At 48.5% G+C, this 12,003-nt stretch overlaps 2 protein-coding genes across 2 annotated transcripts; both read left to right on the top strand.

Moving 5' to 3' along the window:
* Positions 1-2,039: 2,039 nt before the first annotated feature.
* Positions 2,040-9,439, top strand: TGAM01_v209408 (hypothetical protein; the record flags this gene model as incomplete). Its single annotated transcript, XM_018810786.1, has 7 exons — positions 2,040-2,228; positions 2,317-2,403; positions 2,456-2,513; positions 2,565-2,898; positions 2,975-3,500; positions 3,553-8,271; positions 8,333-9,439. 7 exons carry the CDS (start codon positions 2,040-2,042, stop codon positions 9,437-9,439), a joined length of 7,020 nt encoding a protein of 2,339 aa, XP_018656014.1.
* Positions 9,440-10,481: 1,042 nt separating this feature from the next.
* TGAM01_v209407 (CCCH zinc finger DNA binding protein) lies at positions 10,482-11,423 on the top strand (the record flags this gene model as incomplete). The annotated part of the gene is made up of 1 exon (XM_018810785.1): positions 10,482-11,423. The coding sequence occupies one exon, from the start codon at positions 10,482-10,484 to the stop codon at positions 11,421-11,423; it is 942 nt and encodes a 313-aa protein (XP_018656013.1).
* Between the last annotated feature and the right edge of the window lie 580 nt (positions 11,424-12,003).

Below are 12,003 nucleotides of genomic sequence, written 5' to 3'. Positions count from 1 at the left end.
GCCCCAGTTGACTTACTCCAATTAGCCATCCGGACGTAGATTCACATGTTTAAGGTGATGATGTGAGACGGCGGATTGAGCCGAAGGAATGATGGATACAGTCGTCCCCACATTTAGATAACACAGCCCGGTGCCTAGATGAATCAACAGCATGGCAGCTTTGGTCTCCTCGGTAGATTCTGATATCAAAATTGTATAAGTGTTACCTCTCCAAGGCCCTAATTTGGAAATTATAAGTCTTGAAGTTTCTAGCCGACGTTGCACCCCGATTATCTTTTTTCCGTAAAGCGAAATAGTTGAAGGTGTAACATAATTTGGTTGCTAGCATATTTAAAGCTGCAACTAACGTTATTTGGAAAACGGCATAGTGGGTTTGCGGAAGCCGGGAATAAGTGTTACGGCATAGAACTTGCTCAATAGACCGTTGGGGCAAATTTGCTCAGTTTCAAAACGGTCAACGATGTGAAGCATGTGCATTTACATAATTAGGCGAAGAGAGCCTATGATAGAGGACAGAAGGAATATCTCAGATATGATACATCGAAAGCTTTGTGTCACACTTTTATCACTTTGGTTCTCTGATTACCGTATATCTCGAGCCAAAACGCTAAACCACAATAGTTGGTTCTTATTATCTGTTGGTTATCAACCCTATATAAATGCAAACCTGCAAGAATGACCAATGATGATTCAAATTATTTTAGCGTGTACGCAGTAGCCGATTCCTATATCGTAGTTTAGACGGAAGAGAGGCACTATCACATTCCGTTTACGGCAGCTGGCGGCGGGAGAAGTATCAAAACGAATCTTCACGTACGGAATTCGAAATATGGAGAACTATTGTGATAAGGCGTAACCTACTTGATGTGGCTAATGCTCTCGTCAAGAAAGGGTGGTATTCGGTTTATCTTACAACGAATACTCACTCTATAGGAACTTTACCTTTTCTACCAGTAGCATATGCGGCATTCATGCATAGAAATATCATAAATCATCCTTGCTTATAATTCCCAATAAATGATATCTAGGACTACTTATCAAATATTCGCGATAGAGATTGCAACCCAAAATAGATCTGATATACACGACATGATTACTATTCGGCCTTTATTACGGTATGAGGAAAATAATCCAATCGTATAATTCCGTATGCATGTGCTGGCAGGATTTTTCGCTTTTTATTTTACTCCGATCGGATTGGTTTCGTCCGATACCCTTGTCTATATCTCAAAGCAAGTGATATCTGGTGTTTCATAGCGTGCCCTGCCGTTAGACGTTGCAATGCAAACGGGGCCAGAGATCAGAACTATAGGCAATCTTACGATTATATACACACGCCCAACAAAGGATTCTCTACTCTCATTACGTGGACCTGGATAGTGCTGTTTGCGGTCTTTTCTACCACCCCTGCTGCCGCCTCCCACCTAACAAGGTTTGGGCTCGAGGCTTACAGAAACAGGAATAACTATTGCCGAGACTCGAGCGTGACAGAGCCATTGAGGTTCGACGCTGAAGTTGATGGATAGTAAGGTGTACGCGTAAAAGAGTTTGGAGACTATTCTTTGTAAAAATTACATATAGATTTTAAATATTCTTAACGTAACAGGGGCAAGGGGAGGCGTTACTTCCTCTACTACTTTTTAATCGAGATTCCAAGACCCCTTCTTGGCTTTTATGTAACTAGCGGCTCTGCGTGCATACAAAGTAACCCAAAGGGACTGACAAGGGGTCTCGGCCGACCAGGGGTCGAAGCCGAACGGCCGCCGACTCACTACATGAGAAGAGCCAACGGCGGTGCAACGGAGGTGCAACGTCGTAGCAAGCTCGTCATCACCAATGAAAGATTGATGATCACTGAAGATACTTCGCGTCATGTAGGAAAGGTGTCAAGATATCATAGATAGCGAGGCTCCGAGTGACGCCCCAGGTTATGGTCTTGTATATATAGGTAGGCATGGTCCCGCTACTTGGCAGCAGTCGATGCAAATTATCATTCGGCAAGCTCTGAATTCATTTTCTTTTACAGAAACATCACCGCCATGTCGTCCACACCTAAGACACAGCCAATTGCCATCATTGGCATGGCCTGCCGCTTCCCAGGCGATGCCAGTACTCCTGAACGTCTCTGGGAGCTGTGCGCGGAAGCCCAAAATACCTGGTCCAAGGTGCCTCCGACCAGGTATAACGGTGATGCATTCCATCACCCTCGACCAGAAAACCTTGGAACCGTATGTTAATCCTCACACTGAGTTGATCTTGTTATACAATCATTGATCAATCGCAAATTCTGTGTGCTAATAACTCGATCCTATGTAGATTCACAGCCATGGTGGTCACTTCTTGAATGAAGATGTTTCGCTGTTTGATACCTCATTTTTCAGTCTCACTGCGGACATAGCCAGAGTAGGTGCTTCCTTCGTCCATATTCTCAATGAGATGCTAACATCACAAACAGGCTATGGACCCACAGATTCGTATGCTCTACGAAACCACATTTGAAGCCTTTGAGTCAGGTATTTTACGATCATTGTCAATATCAGTGAATATTTGCTAATTCTCCATAGCTGGCCTGACTCTGGAACAGGTTGCAGGATCTTTGACATCCTGCTTCGCTGGAGCTATGTTTCACGACTACAACGATTTGCAGGTGCAAGACATTGACAACTTGCCCCGTTACTTCCTCACTGGAAACTCAGGTTCCCTGGTAGCGAATCGATTGTCGCATTTCTTTGACCTTCAAGGTCCTAGCGTTGCTGTTGATACAGCTTGTTCCACAGCCATGATTGCGCTCCATTTAGCTTGCCAGAGTATTCGAACTGGCGATGCTACTATGTCCGTTGTCGGCGGAACTAACCTGATCCTCTTTCCGTCATCAGGACTAGGATTGTCCAACTTGGGGTAAGTGAATCAAGCATAGTCCATGAGATTGTGAGAGCCCTTGATCAGAGCCATAATGCTAACTCAAACCAAATAGACTTACAGGTCCTTCAGGTAAATCCTTCGGTTTCGACAACCGTGCCGAAGGTTATGGCCGTGGTGAGGGTGTCTCTACCATTGTGCTCAAGTCTCTTGACGCTGCCATCCGAGATGGTGATCCTATCCGTGCAGTGATCCGAGAGACAGGTTCAAATCAGGACGGCAAGACGCCAACCATTACTTCTCCTTCACAAGAGGCTCAAGAGGCCCTGATCAGAGCCACTTATGCAAGGGCTGGTTTGAACCCCATTGACACAGGCTACGTAGAGAGCCATGGCACAGGTACGATTGCAGGAGACACAACAGAGACAAAGGCCCTTGGAAACACCATTGGAAAGGGCCGAAAGCCCAATGAGCCTCTCTATATCGGCTCTGTCAAAGCCAATGTTGGACACACCGAATCAACCAGTGGTCTTGCCGCCATCATCAAAGTTGTGGAAATGTTGGAACGAGAGACTATTCCACCACACGCGTTATACGAGAACCCCAACGCCAAAATTCCATTCAAGGAGCTCAATCTCAAGGTAATGAGCAACTTCCCCCTTGAACAAAATAGCATACTGACAGATGTTACAGGTCCCAACAGAGTTGACGCCTTGGCCATCATACAGCATGCGAAGAGTGTCCATTAGCAACTTTGGAGCTGGAGGCACCAACACCCATGCTATCATCGAAGATGCCAGATATCATGTACCCGCCAAGGCCAATGGCGTTGCCAAAAAGGAGACACCCAAGCAACGCTACCTCTTTACTCTCAGTGCCAGAGAGGAAAAGGGTGCACGAGAGTCGATCAAGCAGCTTGAGAGCTATCTGGACTCTGATTTCTCGGAAGAGCGTCTTGCCGATCTGGCTTACACTCTAACCCAGCGACGCTCTCAGTTTGCATGGAGGGCAGTCGTTTCAGCCGAGTCAGTCGATGAGCTTCGCTCTGCACTGAAAGAGCCCACACTCAGCCCATCGCAGGCTAGTTTGGCCAAGGTGCCTCGACTTGGATTTGTCTTCACAGGACAGGGAGCTCAATGGCATGCTATGGGCCGAGAGCTCATTGCGGCTTACCCCGTATTCCGACAGGCTCTAGAAGACGCAGACAAGCACGTCAAGTCATTGGGCTCCCCTTGGAGTGTCATTGAAGAGCTCTCGCGGGATGAGAAGCAGACCCAAGTCAACAAGCCACAGTTCAGCTTCCCTCTGTCGGTTATTATTCAGCTGGCTGTAGTTCGGCTGCTTGAGTCTTGGGGCGTGGTTCCCAATGCCACAACCGGCCACTCCAGTGGTGAGATTTCAGCAGCTTATGCAGCTAAACTGCTCACATTCGAGGATGCCATCACAATCGCCTATGTCCGAGGCCATCTCACGGCTGAGTATGTGGAGGCTGGTAAGGTTCAGGGTGGTATGACTGCGCTCGCCACCAGCAAAGAGACCGCTCAGGAATACCTTGCAGAGATTACCTCTGGCAAAGCTGTGGTTGGATGTGTCAACAGCCCCAACAGCGTGACTATCTCTGGAGATGTTTCTGCCTTGGAGGAGCTCGAAGCGCGAGCTCAAGCCGAAGGTGCATTCTTCCGACGTCTGAGGGTCCCGGCGGCATACCACTCTACGCATATGGATCCCCTGGCTGAGGTTTACCACTCAAGCCTCAACAAGCACTTGCAGAAGCCCGAGCTCCCAGAGTCGAACATTATTTTCGCCTCTCCTGTTTCTGGAAAGCGCGTCGGCAAGAGTGAGAAGAAGTCTTTGGCTGAGCCGGGACACTGGGTCCAGAACATGGTCCAGTGCGTTCAGTTTGAAGACGCTCTGAAAGAGATGCTCCTGTCTGAGGAGTCTGAGAAATCTGGAGGCCAGTTTACTGTCGATGCCATTATCGAGATTGGACCTCACGGAGCTCTCCAAGGACCTATTCGACAGATTCTCGCTGACCCAGTCTTGAAGGAGTGCACCGCAACGAACGGTGCTTCTCTGAAACGTGGAGAGGACGCTGTTCGCACCTTGGGAAGCCTGGCAAGCCGACTCTTCTGCCAGGGATACCCAGTCAACTTTGAGGCTGTCAACTTCCCTAACCCGACCAAGGGCTTGCAGGTTGTCCATAACCTTCCTTCATACCCGTGGAACCACGCGAGATACTGGGTTGAGGCACCTGCAGTAACCGAAGCTCTAAACAGAAAATTCCCTCACCACGACTTGCTTGGGTTGAAGGTGACTGGATTGAACTCAGATGTTCATATCTGGAGAAATGTGCTTCGCATTTCCAACGTTCCTTGGCTGGCCGATCACGGTCTGCAAACACAGATTCTTTTCCCTGGTGCCGGCTTGGCTACCATGGCGATTGAAGCTATGCACCAGATTGCCACCCCAGAAGAGCAAGCTGTTGGAGGCTACATGCTGTACGATGTCAACTTGTACAGTGCCCTCATGGTGCCAACATCAGATGATGGAGTGGAAGTGCAGCTGATCCTTAAGGACCAAAGCAGTCGGACCTTGGACACTATTACTTACAAGGAGTTCTCGATCCTTTCCAGAGGAAGAGATGGCAAATGGATTGGACACTGCAGCGGTAAAGTCGGAATCGCCAGCGACAAGCCTCAAGTCCCTGTTGTCATGCCTGAAGACATCCAAACCACTTCTCTTGATTTGGGCGTCTTCTATGAGCAGATTGCCAACGGAGGCCCAACTCTTGGACCCGCTTTCCAGACTGTCTCAACTGTCGATTATGGTAGCGGCTACGTGCTTGCGGGCATCACTGTGGCTGACAATGTTGCAGCCATGCCTAAAGAGTACGAATCCAAGTACTTCGTTCATCCCACAACAATGGACGCTTGCTTCCAGATTGCTTGGAGCACCATGCCTTCGGCTGTTTTGGAGAAGTTTGGTCTCTGCTTGCCTGAGCTTGCTGGCAAATTATACATGAGCTCCAACACTAACCAGAAGCCTGGTACCAAGATGAAGGCCGTCGCCAAGCTCACCCATCTCGATAACCACGGTTTCGAAGTTTCCATCACTCTGTCCGAGATTGAGGGCGAGCAAGAGAGGATTGTCCTGAATGCCGAGCGCTTAAAGGTCAAGTCTCTGGTGCTCAAGACTATTCAGGCTTCAGAGGAGGTGGACAACACTGCTACGCTGAAGCCTGTCCACAAGCCGGACGTTACCAAGCTGTCTGCCAAGAATCTCCAGAGCGAGAACAAGCTCAAGGAGTATGTAAGCCTGTTTGCCCACAAGCATCCCCGTGCCAAGATCTTGGAAGTTGGCGCTGGTCCACGAGCTACTTCCGCCGTCATTCTCGAGGGTCTTTCACAAGAGACTCCAGGGACATTGGCAGTCCAAAGATATGACTATGCAGATGTCTCTGCTGAAGCACTCTCAGAGGCTGAGAAGCAATTTGGGGCATTCGAGAGCCAGATCCGATACCAGGAATTCGATATTGAGAAGAGCCCTGGCGAGCAAGGCATTAATGCTGAAAGCTACGACTTGGTTATTGTTTCTAACCTTCTCCAGAATGCTACAGATCTGAGCAAGAGTACCAAGTACATTCGCCATGTCTTGAAGTCTGAAGGCACAGCATTGATCCTGGAGAAGTCCCTGGATGCCAAGCTGGAATCAGTGTTGGCTGAGAACGGCTTCCACAGCTCTGATATTGTGGTGCACGGCTCAGAATACTCATTCATCGCGGCTACCGCCACAAGCAACGCGCTTTTCCACTCTGTCAACTACCCCAAGGAGACTGTCTTGATCCAGATTCCCAACTCCAAGGACGCAGCACCTCAAAAGTGGCTCGATCAGCTTAGCCAGTTGCTCCATGAGAGCACCGGCACGGAAGTTTCGGTTGCTGAGCTTGGAAAGGCGTCGTTGAAGAACAAGACTGGTATCATTTGGGTGCAGAGCAAGGACAAATTCTTGTCTGAAATCTCCAAAGAGAACTTCGATGCCCTCCAGACAGCACTGCTAGAGGCTGACAACCTGGTGTGGGTATCGCACGCTGGAGATGGCAATGAGGGAGAAGCCGCCATGGGTCTTGGTTTGCTGCGAACTCTCAGAGTCGAAGATGCCTCAAAGACATTCATCACCCTTGACTTGGACCCACAGCAAGGAGTCTGGGATTCATCTGCAATCCAAGTGATTGACGATGTATTCCGCTACACTTTGAACTCCAACCGCGAGCACCGCGAGTACGAGTTCTCAGTTCGCTCAGGCCAGCTTAACATTCTCCGATATATCGGAGAACAGAGCTTCAATGAACAGTTTGGAAGACTGCAAGGCAGAAACCCACCTCAGCTCAAGGAGTTCTCATTCTCAGGCCCTTACACGTACTTGGAGGCTGCAAGCCCTGGTCTCTTGGACAGTCTTGTTTTCAAGGAAGACGAGGCTCTCTGGCAATCTGGTACCTGGAACGAGGAGATGGTTGAGATTACGCCACATGCATTCGGTCTCAACTTCCGAGACGTTCTCATCGCAATGGACCAAATGCAAGAGAAGATTATGGGTTTCGAGTGCTCAGGATATGTCAGCCGCGTTGGATCCAAAGTCACCCACGTCAAGGTTGGTGACCGAGTTTGCGCCCTCATGCAATACGGAAACTGGGCCAACAAGATTCGCACACCATGGCACAGCGTCATGCGTATTCCAGACAGCATGAGCCTGGAAGCCGCAGCCTCAGTTCCCATCATCTTTGGAACTGCGTACCACGCTCTGATCAAGCTTGCTGATCTGCAAGAGGGTGAAAGCATTCTGATTCACTCTGCCGCTGGTGGTGTCGGATTGGCAGCCATCGCTATTGCGCAGTACCTGAAGGCGGAGATTTATGTCACCGTTGGTTCGGAAGAGAAGCGAGCATTCCTTGAGAAGAACTACGGTATTCCCCGCGATCGCATGTTTTCCAGCCGTGACATCTCGTTCGCTGAAGACGTTATGCGCGCTACCGGAGGAAGAGGTGTCGATGTTTTGTTGAACTCTTTGGCAGGCCCTCTGTTGCAGGCTAGTTGGGATTGCGTTGCTAAACTCGGCCGCTTTATTGAACTGGGTAAACAAGACTCGCAGGGCAACAAGAGCTTGGGCATGAAGAACTTCAGCAACTCCACAAGCTATATCGCAATGGATCTCGTGATGCTAGGAATTGTCAACGGAAAGACACTCTTCAACTCTTTCCGAGGCGTCGTCGATTTGTTTGCCGCTGGAAAGATCAAGCATGAAGTACCTCTCTTGCTTTACGAGATTGGCAACCTGCGAGACGCTTTCCGCCAAATGCAGCGTGGTCGCCACATTGGTAAATTTGTTATTCGCGCCACCGAAGGCGATCTGGTACCGGTACGTATTAACGACATCCACGTTTCTCTCTTTTCTTTGCATGTGCACTGACATTTTATAGACTGTTGTAACCCAGGCTTCACCCAAGCTTGACCCTCTCGGTTCGTACCTGATCATCGGTGGAACGAGTGGTATTGGTCAAGAAATTGCCTTCTGGCTTGCCAAGCAAGGAGCGAAGAACCTGATCTTGGTCTCGCGACGAGCAGAGCAGCAAGAAGAAGGCCCAGCACTTGTCGCTGCCCTTGCTGAAGCCGGAGCCCAAGCTGTGCTCCGCAGCTGCGATGTGTCCGACAAGGCAAGCCTTGAAAAAGTTGTCACTGAAGCTCGCAAGAAGGGTCCAATTCGCGGTGTTATTCAGTCCGCCGTGGTTCTGGCAGACGCTGTCTTCACCAACATGAACCAAGAGAAGTGGCATACTGCGGTCGGTCCCAAGGTCAAGGGAACTGGAAACTTGCATGAGCTCTTCCAAGACTCTGACCTGGAGTTCTTCATTATCCTTTCATCCGCTACATGTATTCTTGGAAACGGTGGTCAAGCAAACTACACAGCAGGAGGAAGTTACCAGGATGCTCTCGCATGGAACAGAGTCAGCAAAGGCCTACCTGCTGTTTCTATCAACATCGGTAGTGTGCCAGCTGTTGGTGTGGCCGCTCGTGGTGGTGTCGGCAAGTTACTGGACAGAGCCGGTTACCGTGCTCAGGAAGTGTCTGAGCTCTTGAGCCTCATTCACATGTCTGTACTTCACCCGCATCTGGGCCAGATCGTCACTGGACTCAAGACCTGGACGACTCCAGGCACTCTGCAGTGGCGTTTGGAGCCACGCTTTGCACACTTGTCGCTTCCTGGTGACGGTTCTGACGGAGAAGGCTCAGCACAGCAGTCTTTGAAGGATCGACTCATCAACAGCTCAACCGAGACAGCTCACGGCCTGTTGGTTGAGGCTCTGAAAGAGCGTCTGGCTGATGTCTTCGCAATGTCTGCGTCTGAAGTCGATGCCGAGATGCCTCTGACAGCATACGGTGTGGATTCCCTAGTTGCAGGAGAGTTGCGAAACTGGCTGGTTATCAACGTTGTTGGCGGCGTCAGTATTTTCGATGTCACACAGAGCAACTCACTCAAGGACTTGGCGGGTAGATTGCAAGAGAGGCTTGCTGAGGAAGCTAAATAAGCTATTCGGAATATCGATGGAGCATTTACGAAATGGGAAAAAATAGAACATGAAGATGATTGATGTATTGGCTAAGAGATTGAGTTGGAAAATAGTACCTAGCAAGATGCCGAGGCTCAAGGCTGGACCCTGAGAGTAGGCCATTCTACCATAGGTTTGGTCATGCATCTTTTGATGTGTGACGCGGTCATTATCGAAAAATAGTAGTTGTTAAAAGATTTCTCATAGTTTGGTAAATTTAAATTGTGTGTCTTTAAGTAAGCTTGTTTTTTTCATTGCTGCTTGCCATTGTAGGCGTCGCTGCCAATACAAAACTTGTATTTAGTAAGAGGTACCTCATGTGAGCCAGCAAAAGCTATTTCCGACATTCTTTTCTCCAGGCAGCCGCTAAGATCGTAAATACTATCATCCTTTTTGAGATGTCAAAAAGAACAGAGATCTCAATATACTAAATTGTCATAACAATATCGTTTCTGGCGTCCTGAACAAACTTTCGGTATCTCTCAAATGGTTTGAATGGAAAGAGGGAAAATGCAAGACAGTGTGGCTCAAGAACAAACTGAGATATCCTCCCATTGTCTTCCACTCGAACGACACCGACAACGAAGAACAACACCCTACTAGCATTTATGGAATTCATCAAGTGCGAGATAATCAGTTCAAGTGAATTATGATGCATGAACTCAGGCTGAAAAGAGATGCGGGGTTATTGTGATAGGTCTCTCAAAGCCCTGAGAATACAACACGACATGGAATGAAGAGAAAAAGTATTGGAGGAAAAGATGGCATCAGGTGAGTTATAGTGGGTCGTATCCCGCCTCCGCATATGGATATCTGGAGCATTAAAAAGGCCATGACACCCACGTTTTTTGAGTTGTCTTGCGAATTAATAAAGCTGAAGAGCTTCAAGGTGTCACTTCAATACAAGCGTTGCTCAGAGAGCGCAAAATTAAGAAGAGAAGCTCGCTACCAGCCTGCATTATTTCGTCAACACCGACCTCATCTCTACCTTTTTGCACGGTCGAAACTCCCAGAGGCCATAATGCTCAACGACGATGACCTTGAACAAGCGGCCATCCAATTGGCTCAGTTCCGTATGAGCACCACGTTGCCTAATATACTGGACCGATATGCCGTCTTACTTGAGAATTATAAGCGCCTGAAGAGCGACTATGAAGAAGAGCGTGAAGGTAGAGAAAGATACAAGCAGCTGTCTAAAGGCCAAGGCGGGAACCCTTTTGTACTCATCTTGGTGGACGGCGATGCTTACGTCTTCCACGAAAGCTTAGTGAGCGACGGTGCTGAGGGTGGGAGAACTGCAGCACAACTCCTCACTGAGTCTATCATGGACAGCCTCAAGGCGAAAGACCTCGAGCACTGCCAGATCATGGTGCGGGTATATGCAGACATTTCCGGCTTATCCAAGACTCTCTACAAAGCACGCTTGGTAGGTCCCGAGAAGCGGTCTCTCGCTCCGTTTGTCGCCGGCTTCAACAGGTCTCATGGGCTCTTCGACTTTGTCGACGTCGGGGAGTGGGAAGAGACGGCTGATTTGAAGCTGCGTGCTGCCCTTAATCTATATGCCACGAACCCGCAGTGCAAACACATCTTTTTTGCGGGCTGCCACGATAGCGGGTACATTGCTGATTTGACGACATATTCGGGCATCAGAGACCGGTTCACGCTGGTGACCTCATCTGATATCAAGTTTCAAGATGATTATAAGGGATTAGATATGGGAATAGAGAAGATTCCTGGCTTATTTCAGCCAGTTCCAGCTCAGGAATCTCCAGGTCACCAATCACCTCGTTCCAGGTCTGGATCCACCAAGGGCGCCTCCAGAGACTGGAGAGTAACGGCAACACCAATATGGGACGCTCATTCTGGCTCACCAACAAAGAAGCAGCAGAAATGCAAGTTTTATCGGAGCGGAACGTGCAAATACGGCAATGATTGCAAGAACTTACATGTGGAACGAGAATAGGGCACGCAATCAGATGATGGAAATAGCGTTTTCCAGGTTCAGTCTTCAAATCCTCCAAAGATGAATTAACCCAAAGGAAATATTGCTATGTACAATAGAAAAAAGATTTATCTCCCCTCTTGCACTCGTTTTATTTGTGTGCTATCTTGGGTATTTATGCATGGCACTTATACATTTTGTTTTGCTTATCCTAAGCTGAGCCGCAAGTTCAAACAGTGAAAAAAAAAAAAAACGAAAGAAAAAATTGCACACAGAGTATCACACAATGGCAAAGCTTTTGAGAGATCAGAAGAGTTTATGAAGACTGAAAAGTTATTTCATCTCTCACACTCCGCTGGGTAGATGCGTATGTGGAATATGTTACAAAGACTTACAACATAGCAAGCCTATCCAAACCACAGGAGTCTCAGCACTCGAAATATGGCCTTAGACCAGTGCTGCGGTTTCGTTACTAGGTAGTATACATAGATTTACGCTCTTCAGTATATGGATTATTCACGAATCACCAAAATACTCTGAGCCGTCTCTGGCAAAGAAGAGAGATTGCTGATCAAGTCGTGACCCGTGCGTGCACAGATCT

Source organism: Trichoderma gamsii (assembly GCF_001481775.2).
Source record: "Trichoderma gamsii strain T6085 chromosome Unknown Scaffold_46.2, whole genome shotgun sequence".
Taxonomy (NCBI): Eukaryota; Fungi; Ascomycota; class Sordariomycetes; order Hypocreales; family Hypocreaceae; genus Trichoderma; species Trichoderma gamsii.
The sequence above is the reverse complement of the archived record's forward strand: the minus strand, read 5'-3'. Positions and strand labels throughout refer to the sequence as shown.